The sequence below is a fragment of the Asparagus officinalis genome, chromosome 5 (genome assembly GCF_001876935.1).
Source record: "Asparagus officinalis chromosome 5, Aspof.V1, whole genome shotgun sequence".
Taxonomy (NCBI): domain Eukaryota; kingdom Viridiplantae; phylum Streptophyta; class Magnoliopsida; order Asparagales; family Asparagaceae; genus Asparagus; species Asparagus officinalis.
In genome coordinates this window covers 87,460,094-87,476,906 of record NC_033798.1, presented here as the reverse complement: position 1 = coordinate 87,476,906, position 16,813 = coordinate 87,460,094, and the positions used below count along the sequence as shown (strand labels likewise).

Here is a 16,813-nt window from a genome sequence, read left to right as displayed (position 1 = left end):
TAAGAGACTAGAACTCTCATTTTTGTATAGAAAAATAAAAAAAAGGGGATAATTTTGTACCATTATCCTAATTCTAGTTTTGTTAAAGTTCTACTTGACTAACACTGTAAAATTTTATTCTAGTTTTAGTTCTATGTGACTAACACCTTAAAATTTTGTTCTAGGTTTAGTTCTATGTAACTAACACCTTAAAATTTTATCCCACAGATTATCCCAGTTCTAATTTTAAGTTCTAAGGGGGTGTTAGTCAATTGGGACATTTTCATGCAAAATGGGATAATTGTTAAAGTGGAATAATATTTCGCTAGTGGGATATTTTAGTGGGATAACTAGGAACAATTTTGTAAAGCGGGATATTTTGATAAAATAACGTGGGATAAATTTTTATAATCATGAAGTATATATTTATCCATTTTGAAGATATAAATACTATTTATGTATTTTAAACTTACTATTATCAATTGATAATTGCTTACAAGAATGTTCGTTACTATTAAATAACTTTTGGTTAGACTATAAGATATTGACAATTATTATTATGATGATGGTCTAATGATGGTGATAACCATAATAGGAAATAAGTAAAGAAAAAAATAAAAAATAACAAAATAAATATGAGTTCTAGTTTTTTACCACATAGTTCCAAGCTAAAACTTGGAATAATTTGAGAGACTAGAACTCTCATTTTTGTATAGAAAAATAAAAAAGTGGGATAATTTTGTACAATTATCCCAATTCTAGTTTTGTTAAAGTTCTGTTTGACTAACACTGTAAAATTTTATTCTAGTTTTAGTTCAATGTGACTAACACCTTAAAATTTTGTTCTAGGTTTAGTTCTATGTAACTAACACCTTAAAATTTTATCCCACAGATTATTCCAGTTCTAATTTTAAGTTCTAGGTGACTAACCCCCCCTAAGTGACTAACCCCCCCAAAGGAATAAAATTGTTCCATTGGAACAATTATCCCACTTAGCCTCAACATGTCCCAACCAATAACCCTCCCTTAGTTTGAAGATTTAATTTATTTTAACTAGTAGATACTAATTATCCTATCCCTTTGTCATACTATGGTTGACAATTAATGTGGATTAATCTCTTTTTACCGTTTGTGTGTTAAAAAAAAGAGTCCGCAAACTTTCACTCAACATATTAATGTCAAGCATCGCCTAATTTTCTGCTCAAAATCAAGTTCAAACTAGGGAAAATGGAAGTTTATGGATTTAGCAGATATGGATATTTAATGTTAAAAAAAACAGAAAGAACTTCACCAAAAAAAAAAAAAAACAGAAAGAAAAAAAAAACAAAGGAGGGCATCATAGACGCATGAAGCCCCCAAGCATAACATTATCATTGATACAACCGAAAAATAAATAAAGAAAACAGTGAAAGAATTTTTTTTTTTTTGAAAAAGAAATAAAAGGAAACAACAAGGAAAAGAGAATAAAAGAAACTAAAGAAACGAGGTATTAATAGGAATTCTTTGACCATCCAAGTATTAACGAATAGATCAACGCAATGTTCTCTGTAAGCACTGCAAGTTGCTGCCCTAAAAATTAAGGCAATGCTATTCAGAAAATGAGCCAGTGCATACGAGAGCATCTTTGACAGTAAAATGGAGATGCAAATCAAGATACATACGTGATGTCTACAAGAACATTTTTTTATTAGAGTGGAGACGCTGATTACAATACCACATGGCCCACATCTTCTAATGTCTACAATAACATCTCTGATAACCAAATGGAGATGCAAATGCGATAGAAAAAAAGCTCAACAACATTTTGTAATGTCTAAATAACATTCTGTACAAGGAAAAAAAGCTCAAAAACAAACCAAAGCTTGAGGCACAAATGGCAGTAAAGAAAACATAGATAACTGTAGGAAAATTATTTTAAAAAAAGATAGATAACTGCAGAATAGGAACACTGAACAACTCATTAGCATCACCAATTCTTTGTACTGCAGATATGAAGCAAGATTGCTATTCAACATCACCAGTTCTTTACTACAGATATGCGCATGTCTCTGCCATAGACATGAACTAACTCACATATCTATTACCAGTCGCGTTTATTGACAATAGAAATAAAATAGTTAATAGAGCAACAATTAACCAGAAAATAGCAAGAATTTTTTTTTCTCACAACACCATTGCTTATTACCTTCCAGCGCACACATTATAGAACATTTTATGCTGGTTTCCCTTGCCCCAATTTTACTACAAACAGGTTGCAAGTCTCTTTTTTATTTTTTTTCAAACACTTTTACATGCTTCTTTACTTCTTTGCATTCTTTTTTCCTTTCTTGATCTTGAAAAAACATACCTCTTTAATACTTTAATATCAGCAGAATGAGTCAGAGAACAAACCTCAATCGGTTGACAGCTCACAGAACAAACTGCTTCTCATGGTAATTCCAGCCATCAAGTGTGACACGAGGAGTAACGCCCTGAGGAACCTCAAACGTCAAGTTGACAGTCATTTTTTCACCAGGAACAAGTGAGAAATAGTTATCAGAATAGTGAACTGGAAGAATTCTAGTGTCTTCTCCCATGGTTCCCTCAACTTTTTTGGCAGCATGAACAGAGAGGTGAAGGAAGAAAGCAACTCCTATATCAGTTCCACCTGTCTCAACTACTTTCTTCACATCATTATCTGAACAAGAGCCTGTAAAGAATCTCTTAAACAAACTACCACATTGATTTCTTGTTTGATCTTCAAATCCTACAGTTTCATTTTCAACTGTTTCATAGTTGTTCAAGGCTATTAGTTTCTTGGACTCCTTAGATGTGTTATACACATGCATTCGGATTTTGTATGTGGAACCTGTGATGAGAACTTGAGAGGAAATCTTGAGTGGAACTTTTCTTTTGCGGTAAGCCTCCAAGAGCTTGTAATCACAACCAGGGAGATGCAGCCAGTAAAAGTTTCGAGATAGGACTGCTTTATTGGACGACTTGAACAGTTTAAGGAGAAGAAAGTAGACAGGCTTTGCATTCTTCATTTTCGGATAATTCATCTCAATTATCTGCACTACCTTCTTTGGTGGCACAGTGATCTTCTCAGTGACTTTATAGTATGGACACATGCCCTCAAGGTCCCACACTGAAACTTCTATAGCTATATCTGAAAGTTCCTTTGCTGTAGTATTTACTACCTGTTTTAAAAAAAATTCAATTTCACATGTAACATAAAATGCATCAACCAAGATATCGATGTTACCTCGATTAAGTTGGTAGATAAATTAAGTTGGACATGAATGGGCTCATTAGCAGAGCGACAACCATAAAAGCCTGCAGTTTGATCATGAAGATGATCATAGAACTGACCTCGAAGGCCAGTCCAAGGGTTCTGCGTCTTCCAAATTAAGACACCTGTAAATTTTGTCCACATTCGGGATGTCCAACCTTCCAGGAGGGCTCGATATTGAATGTAGTTAACAAGTTGTGCCTAGAAATATGCACAATAAGTTAAAAAGGAATAAAATAGAAGTGGATGAATGTTTATCATTCTTGTAGCTTACCTTCTCACAAAAATCATCAAGGTTTTTAGGCTGGCCATAGAGTAGGATCTGATCATGAACTTTCTTTTCTGGCTCGGCATACGGGATGTATTTGTGATACTCCCATATTGGGTTAGGGATTTCCTTTATGTACCCATCAGGCTGCTTACTGAACACTGGAATCTTCCATCCTTCTGGTGGCATCGTAGCTCTAATTGTTGCTGCAACGGGCATCCCCACAGAGCCAACCTCTGGATTAAACCCGTACTTGTAGAAGTCGTCTTTAAAGAAGTCTGCGGGGTTTTGTATAGTATAAGGGCCATCAGTAAAGTCCCCTTTTCCATTTGCAAACCCATCCCACATGGAGCCTTGAATGTAAACACGAGTTCCATCAAGATATTGGCTTGGGTCTGTTGATTCTTGGAGATGAACTTCTGTATTAGTAGGTTTGCCGAACAAAGGATGGAGTTTCAGGTCGTTTTTGAGAGCATTGTTGATATCTGGTGGTGGGGTCTGCTCGTTACCACCAACCCAAAGAGCAAGACTAGGATGGTTCCTTAGGAGTTTGACAGTGTCCCTTGCACAAAGCATGAAAAGGTCATGGTCCAAAGGTCCATTAGGATTTGATACTGGGTCACCGCGCCCATCAACATCACCAGTTATACAGAACTCCTGCCAAACCTGCAGAGCATGTGGACATCTACATTATCAGAACTATCAGTGGAAGTTCTGGACTTAAATAACGGTGAACTTGACAAAAAGAAGTAGATGAAGTAAGAGCATTAAAGAGAAACCTCAAACAGCTAGAAACAAACACCATCCATGCAAAAGCTGCTCAAATTTTTAAAATAGAAATAAAGACCATTATATGCACCATGCAAGCCTTTCCCAATCAGAATAAAGTTGGCTGTGACGTACAGGGGTCCCTGACAAGATTGACTATATTACTGATACCCAAGCTTGACACTAGCCTTACAAGTTGGTCCCGAATTCTGAGCCAAGGAAACATGCCCAAACAACTGGCACCCCACTGATAACTGGGTAACCCAATCTTTTCAGCTATACTAATAAAGAGAAACAGTTAAGATCATAAACTTCGGCACCTATTCCATGCAACTAAGGTATTCAAATTTACTTCACAATGTGAACAGAGGTCACAAAGTAAATAGGGAAACAAGGAACAACCTTGAAGATAAATTGACTATAAGATTTACTCATATATCATAAAAAGGAAACTTATAAAGGAAGAAAAGCAAAGTATCTAAACTGAACAAAGCTCATTCATTTAAAAACAAAACTAAATAGTAAACCACAGAAAGAAAAAGAGTGAAATGTTATACAGGTTGAAACGATTCAGAAATAGTTCAGGGATGTGATAAAGGAGATCTGTAGCTTAATGAATTTACGTAGCCCTGTGCACCTAATGGCTGAGCCACAGGTAAATTTTTCTTCATGATAAAAGAGGGTAAACCTAGTATTTGGGCTGTAGGTAAGTTAACATCAAGATCCAAGGAGAGAAACATGTCAGACTCTCCTAAAACTGCCATAAGCTACATATTTATACATGTCTTAGTAAACAGGAAGATGCTACAGTCTATAGCTGACATGCCTCGCGGACAATTTACCAAAAGCTTACAAACATTTAAGAACAAAAAGAAAATTACTACTTATCCTTACCAATAAACCATACAGATCACAGAAATGGTAGAATTCTGGTCTCTCTGACAGTCCTCCACCCCAGCACCGGATCATGTTAAAGTTCATATCTGCATGGAATTTTATGTCTGACATGTATCGTTTCTCCGAAAGCCGCAATAGTCCATCCGACAATATCCAGTTTCCCCCGCGAATGAAAACTCGTTCGCCGTTCACCTTGAATAGTCTGATGTATTTAAACATGTGTTCTAATTAGTATGAAAACAATAACCTAAGGAACTGTAAAAACCTTGATACCTTCCACCAGTCGCCTCATCGATTGTGTTCTCTATCTTGCGGAATCCAAATTGATGATTCCATGAATCGGATTCCCCAAATCCTTTTACATCAATAGAAATCTCGACATTATATAGAGACTGCTTACCCATACCATTCGGCCACCATAACACGGGTTTGTAAAAGAAGAGCTGTCAAATAGCTTATCTAGTGTCAGATCTGAACAATGTATAATTCGCTTCTCAAAGGAACCAAACAGAAAGGAAAAGGAGGAAAAGAGAGTAGCATATACACATAGAAATATACATGATATTTTGAGATATCATTGTAGATAAGCTGAATGGCACTTAAAATACCACAAATTTTCCCCGTTTTATCACCTATATACCATGAGTTGTTTTTTTACGGGGGAAAAACCATAAGTTGTTTAACATTAGCACGTTACTAACTTCAATCATGCAAATGTGAATATTTTCAACCGAATGTTTGTCTACACTACTTACATGCTAATTTTAGAGCTCTTTAACTATTAATATTTGTGAAATTTATTTTTAGATGTACCAATTTTTTTAACTTATCTTAATTCTACTTTAAAATAGAGTTGGGATATGTTTAATGATAGATTTAACAAATATTAACGGTTAGAAACATAGTTACACAATACATGGTACGTAGTAGGTCATGGTACGAATTCCGGTACACAATTCACCACTTAGAAAAATTGGATTCGATAAGGGGTAGCTTGATTCAGTATGCAAGTTGGTTAGTAGTACGTAGTAGATTTTTTTGGTGCGCTTAAAGTTTTCCAAAGTATATAGTAGACAAGTAGGAACTAGAAAGCTAATTATACATTTCAGTATAGTTTCTTGCAAATTACTTAAATACCTTTTTTTATGGAGTTTGTTGCTTTGTTCTGGTTTTTTTCCACATAATTTGTGTTGTGGTCATGGTTTCAATTCACGTTTTATTTTTTTATTAATATAAGTATTTAGTTACAGTAAATTCATTGGCTCATGTATTCTATTATATGCCTCCTTTCACTTAATTGCACATATTGCATTCTATCTAGCGTATGGGCACATAAAGGGTCTTTGCGCCATGCATACTTATAAATGGTATGCCAATTTTGGGGAACCAATTTGTGTATCGGAGGGAATCAGTTCACCAATGTACCAGGAATCGGTTCGCATGAACTGTACAATGATTCAAGGGGGGTCCACGAAATCAGGCAAATATGGTTAGAAAATTATAAAATAACATGTTAGTGTCATATAGGAACATTCAGGTGAAAATTTTCACGTTTTCATGATTAAGGATACCAATGTGTCAAATTTAAACAACTTATGGTATTTATTTGCCAAAAAAAAAAAAAAACTCATGGTACATAAGTGCCAAAACGGGAAAACTTTGTGATATTTAAGTGCCATTTAGCCTTGTAGAAAAGTAAAACACTGTACTAACTGAAGTATTATCTGTTTTATATTGCAGAAAAAACATCTGAATTCAAAATTTTCTAACATGTTCAGGTTCATGTTTTCTTCCAGCCTAACGAACATCCTCAGAGTCCATCTACCATCCACCAATATAAGCCAATCTCATATAAGGCTAAGTATATGATAGTCATCTATCAGCAGGCCATCCCCTGGCTTATTTATCACATCATAAAATGCCATCCAACTATGAAGATGTTAGCATTACCATACTTCCTTTATATTGATGACAACCTCTACTTAACAGCAATAATAATGTGATGAAATAACAATCAAAGCAACAAGTTGTACAAGATACTAAAAGCACTCACTGGAGGAACAGTGTACTGAATAACTTTTCCAGGAGGAACTGAAACGGCATAAGTCTGATGGTGTTCAATCAAGCAAATATTTCCTTCTACCTCTGTTGTCACCTGGAGGTTCAGTGAACACTCTGCAGCCCACGAACTTTCGTTTTCCAATTCAACAGTAGTATGCAAGTATGCCCTCTTAAAACCATCAAAAAATGATGAAACCAGGTGCGGATCAATAATCTTCACAGGCTGCATTGGAAAGGAGGTACCACTGGTGATAAGCACTACATATTCACCTAGTATTTACTTACTCATATTCACCTAGTATTAATTACTACATAAATAACTTCACATAGTATTAAGATGTTAGTTCAGCTATAAAAGAAATGCCATAAAGAAAATATCTTGTTGCCAATAAAAAGACATTTCAGGATAACATTAGACATGCATTATACAAGCATACAACTGGGTCTCCGGAATCATATTTTCATATAATAGAAAACTCAAGTAGTAGAGTTTCTGCATTTCGCAGGGTACTGCAGTTTACTGCAATATTCTGCAGCATATTAACATCGATCAATATGACTAATTGCTGTTTAGAGTTGATAATTTTCCTTCTTTTAAAGCTTGTTGTGTCATTTAGAAAACAGAGAAAGAGAAATGAATAAACTCACTCCAGTAATAGATATTGATACTTCATCCCAGATACCAGTGTTCCTGTCCCTGCAGCATTGAGAAAAATATCACCATTCAGCAGAATAGCCAAGAACCAACATAGACAAATGAAACTAAGAATCACTATGATGACACATGCGTATAGCAAAAGTGATGAGAACAAGAATTTGGAATCTCCCATATTAGTTTAGTTTTTCAAATTTGAATTTTAAATTTTGAATTGTTGTTTAATTTAGTAGTTATTCAGTTTTAGCAAGAGAGTGATTTGAGGGATCTAATTAATTGTGAGAGATTTTGTGAGATTTTGGAAAATCTGTAACTTCTCTATTTAAGGGTATAATGTAATCAGGTGAAGGGGATGATTTGAATAATTGAAATGAATTGTTAGCTTATTTGGTGTGAAACCATGAGTGTGAAACCCTAAGCTTAATTTGTTTCTTCTTCCAGCCGTCATTTTTTTTTTCTTCCCCACATAAACAAATCAACCACCCACCCAACTCGTTCTCCTCCTTCAACCTCTGACAACCACAGTCACCTCCCTCCATCTCTCCTCTACATGCAATAAACCACCGCCAAACCCCTGTTTCTCCTTCTCCTCCACGAGCACCACCCCCTCCCTTGCTCCCCTGTGTTTTCAAACAGCGCCGACATCCCCCTGCCCTGAAGAATCCCTCGAAGCTAAGGAAAAGATAAGCAAAAACCACCATTCGAACTTTCTGGCAAGCTTGCTGAGGAGACTAATCGTGTTCGAGGTGTCACACTCCTAGTTAATGGACCTGCAGGTGCTCGAAAATCTGATACAAGATGGCGGTTGTATGTACAGAAAGGAAAAGGAGGAAAAGAGAGTAGCATATACACATAGAAATATACATGATATTTTGAGATATCATTGTAGATAAGCTGAATGGCACTTAAAATACCACAAATTTTCCCCGTTTTATCACCTATATACCATGAGTTGTTTTTTTACGGGGGAAAAACCATAAGTTGTTTAACATTAGCACGTTACTAACTTCAATCATGCAAATGTGAATATTTTCAACCGAATGTTTGTCTACACTACTTACATGCTAATTTTAGAGCTCTTTAACTATTAATATTTGTGAAATTTATTTTTAGATGTACCAATTTTTTTAACTTATCTTAATTCTACTTTAAAATAGAGTTGGGATATGTTTAATGATAGATTTAACAAATATTAACGGTTAGAAACATAGTTACACAATACATGGTACGTAGTAGGTCATGGTACGAATTCCGGTACACAATTCACCACTTAGAAAAATTGGATTCGATAAGGGGTAGCTTGATTCAGTATGCAAGTTGGTTAGTAGTACGTAGTAGATTTTTTTGGTGCGCTTAAAGTTTTCCAAAGTATATAGTAGACAAGTAGGAACTAGAAAGCTAATTATACATTTCAGTATAGTTTCTTGCAAATTACTTAAATACCTTTTTTTATGGAGTTTGTTGCTTTGTTCTGGTTTTTTTCCACATAATTTGTGTTGTGGTCATGGTTTCAATTCACGTTTTATTTTTTTATTAATATAAGTATTTAGTTACAGTAAATTCATTGGCTCATGTATTCTATTATATGCCTCCTTTCACTTAATTGCACATATTGCATTCTATCTAGCGTATGGGCACATAAAGGGTCTTTGCGCCATGCATACTTATAAATGGTATGCCAATTTTGGGGAACCAATTTGTGTATCGGAGGGAATCAGTTCACCAATGTACCAGGAATCGGTTCGCATGAACTGTACAATGATTCAAGGGGGGTCCACGAAATCAGGCAAATATGGTTAGAAAATTATAAAATAACATGTTAGTGTCATATAGGAACATTCAGGTGAAAATTTTCACGTTTTCATGATTAAGGATACCAATGTGTCAAATTTAAACAACTTATGGTATTTATTTGCCAAAAAAAAAAAAAAACTCATGGTACATAAGTGCCAAAACGGGAAAACTTTGTGATATTTAAGTGCCATTTAGCCTTGTAGAAAAGTAAAACACTGTACTAACTGAAGTATTATCTGTTTTATATTGCAGAAAAAACATCTGAATTCAAAATTTTCTAACATGTTCAGGTTCATGTTTTCTTCCAGCCTAACGAACATCCTCAGAGTCCATCTACCATCCACCAATATAAGCCAATCTCATATAAGGCTAAGTATATGATAGTCATCTATCAGCAGGCCATCCCCTGGCTTATTTATCACATCATAAAATGCCATCCAACTATGAAGATGTTAGCATTACCATACTTCCTTTATATTGATGACAACCTCTACTTAACAGCAATAATAATGTGATGAAATAACAATCAAAGCAACAAGTTGTACAAGATACTAAAAGCACTCACTGGAGGAACAGTGTACTGAATAACTTTTCCAGGAGGAACTGAAACGGCATAAGTCTGATGGTGTTCAATCAAGCAAATATTTCCTTCTACCTCTGTTGTCACCTGGAGGTTCAGTGAACACTCTGCAGCCCACGAACTTTCGTTTTCCAATTCAACAGTAGTATGCAAGTATGCCCTCTTAAAACCATCAAAAAATGATGAAACCAGGTGCGGATCAATAATCTTCACAGGCTGCATTGGAAAGGAGGTACCACTGGTGATAAGCACTACATATTCACCTAGTATTTACTTACTCATATTCACCTAGTATTAATTACTACATAAATAACTTCACATAGTATTAAGATGTTAGTTCAGCTATAAAAGAAATGCCATAAAGAAAATATCTTGTTGCCAATAAAAAGACATTTCAGGATAACATTAGACATGCATTATACAAGCATACAACTGGGTCTCCGGAATCATATTTTCATATAATAGAAAACTCAAGTAGTAGAGTTTCTGCATTTCGCAGGGTACTGCAGTTTACTGCAATATTCTGCAGCATATTAACATCGATCAATATGACTAATTGCTGTTTAGAGTTGATAATTTTCCTTCTTTTAAAGCTTGTTGTGTCATTTAGAAAACAGAGAAAGAGAAATGAATAAACTCACTCCAGTAATAGATATTGATACTTCATCCCAGATACCAGTGTTCCTGTCCCTGCAGCATTGAGAAAAATATCACCATTCAGCAGAATAGCCAAGAACCAACATAGACAAATGAAACTAAGAATCACTATGATGACACATGCGTATAGCAAAAGTGATGAGAACAAGAATTTGGAATCTCCCATATTAGTTTAGTTTTTCAAATTTGAATTTTAAATTTTGAATTGTTGTTTAATTTAGTAGTTATTCAGTTTTAGCAAGAGAGTGATTTGAGGGATCTAATTAATTGTGAGAGATTTTGTGAGATTTTGGAAAATCTGTAACTTCTCTATTTAAGGGTATAATGTAATCAGGTGAAGGGGATGATTTGAATAATTGAAATGAATTGTTAGCTTATTTGGTGTGAAACCATGGGTGTGAAACCCTAAGCTTAATTTGTTTCTTCTTCCAGCCGTCATTTTTTTTTTCTTCCCCACATAAACAAATCAACCACCCACCCAACTCGTTCTCCTCCTTCAACCTCTGACAACCACAGTCACCTCCCTCCATCTCTCCTCTACATGCAATAAACCACCGCCAAACCCCTGTTTCTCCTTCTCCTCCACGAGCACCACCCCCTCCCTTGCTCCCCTGTGTTTTCAAACAGCGCCGACATCCCCCTGCCCTGAAGAATCCCTCGAAGCTAAGGAAAAGATAAGCAAAAACCACCATTCGAACTTTCTGGCAAGCTTGCTGAGGAGACTAATCGTGTTCGAGGTGTCACACTCCTAGTTAATGGACCTGCAGGTGCTCGAAAATCTGATACAAGATGGCGGTTGTATGTTTTTAAGGCTGGAGCAGTGCTGAATGATCCCCTTTATGTGCATCGTCAGAGTTGTTATCTTTTTGGGCGAGAAAGGAAAGTTGCAGATATCCCTACAGATCATCCCTCTTGCAGCAAACAACATGCTGTTATTCAATACAGACTTGTGGAGAAGCACAGACCCGATTTGATTTCAGTTGGGTTAAGTCTGAAGGTTTCGTTTTCTCTTGACTCGGTATTTTCTGTTAATCTCAGTTATTTAGCTAAATGCATGAGTATATCATCTCTAAACTATTATCTTATATTTACTGCTTAGAGTATAATTGTGAGTCGAGAGGAACTGAACATGTGACTGATTAATTTTGATATTGAATATAGAACTTGCAAAATGATGATTAATATTGCGATTAAAATATTTGAGATTGGAACTGTTCATGAGTATTGTTGCAAATTCTTATTAAAATCCATCTGTCACATTAACTGCTTTAATTAATTTCCTACCGAATATCATGTGTTTTGGCGAAACGTTGCGTTGTTCGAATTAAATCGCTGATTCTGATAGACCCCCTGTTTCGTTTTACATCAAAAAGCATGGACACAAGAATGACCACGGACAGTGGCGGAGCCACTAAGAGCTGAGTGTGGGCAAATGCCCCCACTCAAAATATTTTATGAAATATAACCATCAAATATCTAATATTTACTTTTGACACCTAGCTTTATTATTGCCCCTAGTCAATATTTCAAACACATTACTACTAAAGTTATTTTACATTTTCAAAGACCAATTTAAATTTAAATAAATTAATATATTTATATTCTTGCCATGTATTTTAATTAAATAGAATTGATTTTTAAATAATTTCAGTTAGAGTTTAACTAGACCTAAATACTTATTAATTAAACACAACTCTCATCCTAATTTCTAATCAAAGAATTTGGATCCTATCCACTACCAAAAAAAAACAGTGAGAGACCACTACTTATAATGCAAACCGTTGAATATTAAATGCACGAGTATAGGGTTGTAAACAATTGTCATTCATTCAAAATGTAATACTTATCAATTATCATGCTTATGAATTGCACTCGTTCTTATTTTATGTTCAAAAAGATAAATCACAGCCACTGATTAAACACGGTTGAATTAAAAGTAGTCATCTCTTGCTACCTTTTTATAATAGAGAGTATCCAAATCCTGAATCAAATCCCTCGCACTTTTGTTGCCATCATGTATTGAGAAAGACAATAAAGAATCTCCTAGAGGAGGCTGTGACTAACAAAAGAACAAGAGTAGGACGATTTTGGTAAAAATAGGCCAAACTTCTATGACTTCATTTGTTCTAGATATTTTTGAATAGGTAACTAGTGAATCAAAGGTCTATTTTAGCTGATCTGCTAACGGTTATATTTAATCTTTGGTCTAATTGAGGTTACAATTATGTTTTATCTATTTACAATTTATTGCACTGCCTCCGCCACTGAATAAGGAGATATTCTCTAGTGACTCTGTACCCCAAATTCTGAAACTCTGTTTAACATTATTTGTTGCAAACATTGAACTCCTATTTTACCGAGACAAAAAATTGCATATTAAGCCACTTAATTAGTTGTTGAAATGACAACATAAATTTGATATCCATGAATTACGTAGATGTTGCAGGAATCTACATAAGAAAGATGAGATGCAGAGTCTGTTACATTAGCACACTGGAGCCTGAGAAGTAAAACAACTTTTGGCACTCTTAGAAATTGCAGTATACATTAAGTCTCTATTACCAATATCTAGAGCCTACCTTATAGGAGCCATCCAGTCCCAGCCTTCAACATACTGTGTTGCAACATCTTTCCCAATCTATTCCGATCAGATAAGAAATTGTCAGAATTAAAGATAGAAATGTCATAAACAGAGTTTTGGTGCAGAATTTATATCTTTTTCTAATAATACTTATCTTCAGTGAGCAGAGATGTACTTGCATAGATAAAAAGAGGTGCTTGTAAGCTCCATAATGAGGGAAATGTGCATAAACTTCATCAGTAATTTGATAAATCAGAGGGAAAATACATAGTTATGTAACATACCAAATAAATTATTTCCATGTTTGAGTACTGGCAGTGAATTGCACATTCTTACTCTGCTAGTAACTGAAGTTAGCCGTAAGGTATTAGTACACACGATGCTCTATTTTTCATAACAAAGATATTTGAAAGGCTGCTCAATTATTAAAATCTATCTTGCAGAGATGGATATACTAAAGCTAAAAGAGTAGAACCATCGTGTGGCACCCCACCACTGCTGGAAATGGAATACCAGAAAGCAAATGGAAACTAAAGTTCAAAAGCAAGTTTCCAAACTAACTTGAGGGAGTTTGTCTGCATTGAACTGCAGACTTGAAGATAATTGATATATTTAATATATAAACCACCACGCCCTTGATCGAGATACAATTACTTGACGTCATTAGTTCTTTTTTCCTTTCTATGTCTTTGGACGTTCATGTCTAATCAGTGCTACATCAATTTTCTTCCCATCTAACAGTGGAAACAAGGATTTTCCTGTGTCATTTGAAATGAATGAAGGCTTTGCAACAAGGCAAACGCTAGAAGTATGCATTTTCTATCATCAGCCTAAACACCATATATCAGAATTGTGTAAGTATCCAAGCCTAGTTATAATTAAACAAAGATCACAGGTGTGCATCAGCAGTAATTATTTTCCACATGACATGAGTTATGGCAAATGTCATAGAGCACTAATTTGGGGAAACCAACACCAATATTAAGGATTTATTGCGTGGGATTCCTCATATCATGTATTACAATCATAATTTGTGGAAGAATATAAAAAAGGAAATGAGAATGAAGATAAAATATACCTCATGGTCACCACCTTGACCTCCCTCAGGTGGGATTTTTCCAGGATGATCAGGAGGATAAATAAGGACAGCAAGCAAATTTTTCCCATCAGGATGGAGGATGTCAGTGACATCAAGTGAGTGCCTTCGGAACATTCCCTTGGGAAGAATCTCCTTGTGTCCATTCAAATAAACCTCTCCAGAATAATTAATTGCACGGAAGTTCAGACTTGCATGCTGATTTCCTGACTACAGAACAAATTTTAAAAAAAATGAAAAGTTTAGGATCATGTAGAATTATTAACAACATACAAGAAAGATACTATTTTTTTCCAATAATCTTAGTATCTTACGCATAATAGAATATAAAGCTTTAAATTCCAATATTCCAGTTTCATAGTAATTTGTAACTACAGATTCCAATTACTAGTCACCAGTTGGTCTATAACACAAACTTCCAGTATGAAAGGTTTTAAATATTGGATATAGGGAAAATATCTAACAGCCAAAATCCATATCGGATTGCAGTTATCAGGGAAATATCGGGGATATGTAGTAAATATCAGAGGGCCACATCGGATGAGGTGCATATATAGTACAATGTCCTAAACGAAATCTAAAAATACTTAATAAAATCCAAGCACATAAAAATATAAAAATAAAATCCAAGCATATAAAAATATAAATAATTATGTATTTAAGATCACTGACCAATTGTAGAAGCTTACTTAGGGCTAGTTTGAATTGAGGGGAATAAGGGAGAAGGGAAATTAAGGGAACCATTCACCTTGTTTGGGAACATTTAGGAGGTGAAGTTATTCACCCTAATTCCCCTTGGTTCACCCCCTAATAGTATAAAATTTGTTACCCTCCGAATTGGGGTGTAACCAAGGGGAAGGGAACTCCCTTCCATTCCCTTCCCTTCTCTCACCTAGTTTTCCTTAACTTCCCTTAACCCCATTGAAATCCAAACACACCCTTAGGGAAAAGAGCCTCTACTCTCACCTAGTTTCCCTTAACTTCCCTTAACCCCATTGAAATCCAAACACACCCTTAGGGAAAAGAGCCTCTAGAATTTGCTAAATAACTTCATAGGGTATTTCTGCTAAAAAACATTAAAGAAATTTTATAGAATTATATTGTTCTGCGAAAAGCCTCTATAAAAAGGACATATCAGCCAATATATCAGCTATGTCAGGGATATATCGCTCAAAATTTGCCAAAAAGCGGTAAAGGATATTGAGAACCCATCGTTTTATGGCAAGCCTTTATAAAGGATATATCGGGCGATACATTAGGGATATTCAAAACAATGCCAATATGCCAATGCAAAAGAGTAAATAATGCAAGAAACCATATTTTACTTGTATGATCATATTTTACTTGTATGATCATATTTCTTTACTCGTATAACAGTAGTACGACAATAGAAGAGTCAGAATTGTCCTTAAAGCTAAATGAACACAAACACATAAAACACAAAACTTTCTATGGCTCCCATACATATGTCCAACATGTCTTGTACACCAACCAAAAACTTAGATATTTTGGGTTCGGGACACAAGCGGGCACTATACTTTAGTTGGAATCATAAGATTTAATTGGTGCAGAATGTAGATTTAACTGAGTTACTTGATATATAATATGTTAAAAAAGTCATTTTTAGATGGTATTCTTAACTCCTTTTAAGTATATTTCCTACTTCATACAGTTGCAATTTTATAAGCTACTCTTGCTATGGTTAATAATTGTACAGAACTAGCTACAGCAACTTTATGGATATTAAATATATAATGAATACTAAAGGGGAAAATTTGCAAAATAGACCGTTTTTACAAAATAATTAGCGAAATAGACCGTTTTTGAAAGTAATTAGCAAAATAGACCGTTTTTTGGGAAAAGAGGTCGATTTTGAAAAATGGTTCAGGAAACATACGGGACTACTAGTCCCGTATGTTTAAAGTTAACTAATTTTGTGTTAACAAAACGTACGGGACTAGTAGTCCCGTACGTTTTAAGTGGCAAATACTAAACTTTTTTTTTTGTATATCATTTTCCCCCATCCCCATCATCATGTGACCACCCCCAGAGCACTCTCGCTCGCTCGCTCCCACTGAAAAAATCCATGGCGTTGGCGTCCCTCTCTCTCCTCCTCCTCCTCCTCCTCCCCCTCTCAGCCCCCAAAACGTTCCCCTCCGACGTCGAAGCCCTCGAATCCCTCCTCCTCTCCGTGAACCCCGGCTCC

General features: G+C 35.3%; 1 protein-coding gene across 2 annotated transcripts in view; it reads right to left on the bottom strand.

Annotated features, from left to right (window-relative positions):
• The window catches only part of LOC109840056 (mannosylglycoprotein endo-beta-mannosidase), a 16,381-nt gene continuing 1,509 nt past the window's right edge, over positions 1,942-16,813 (bottom strand). For both annotated transcript variants that reach the window (XM_020408552.1, XM_020408553.1), the window contains exons 3-11: positions 14,590-14,817; positions 13,510-13,568; positions 10,915-10,963; positions 10,259-10,489; positions 5,457-5,626; positions 5,181-5,385; positions 3,525-4,184; positions 3,224-3,451; positions 1,942-3,158 (exon numbers count right to left, since the gene is read on the bottom strand). In XM_020408552.1, coding sequence (XP_020264141.1) covers positions 2,388-3,158; positions 3,224-3,451; positions 3,525-4,184; positions 5,181-5,385; positions 5,457-5,626; positions 10,259-10,489; positions 10,915-10,963; positions 13,510-13,568; positions 14,590-14,817 — 2,601 coding nt within the window. In that variant the 3' untranslated portion in view covers positions 1,942-2,387. The remainder of the gene's footprint in view (positions 3,159-3,223; positions 3,452-3,524; positions 4,185-5,180; positions 5,386-5,456; positions 5,627-10,258; positions 10,490-10,914; positions 10,964-13,509; positions 13,569-14,589; positions 14,818-16,813) is intronic.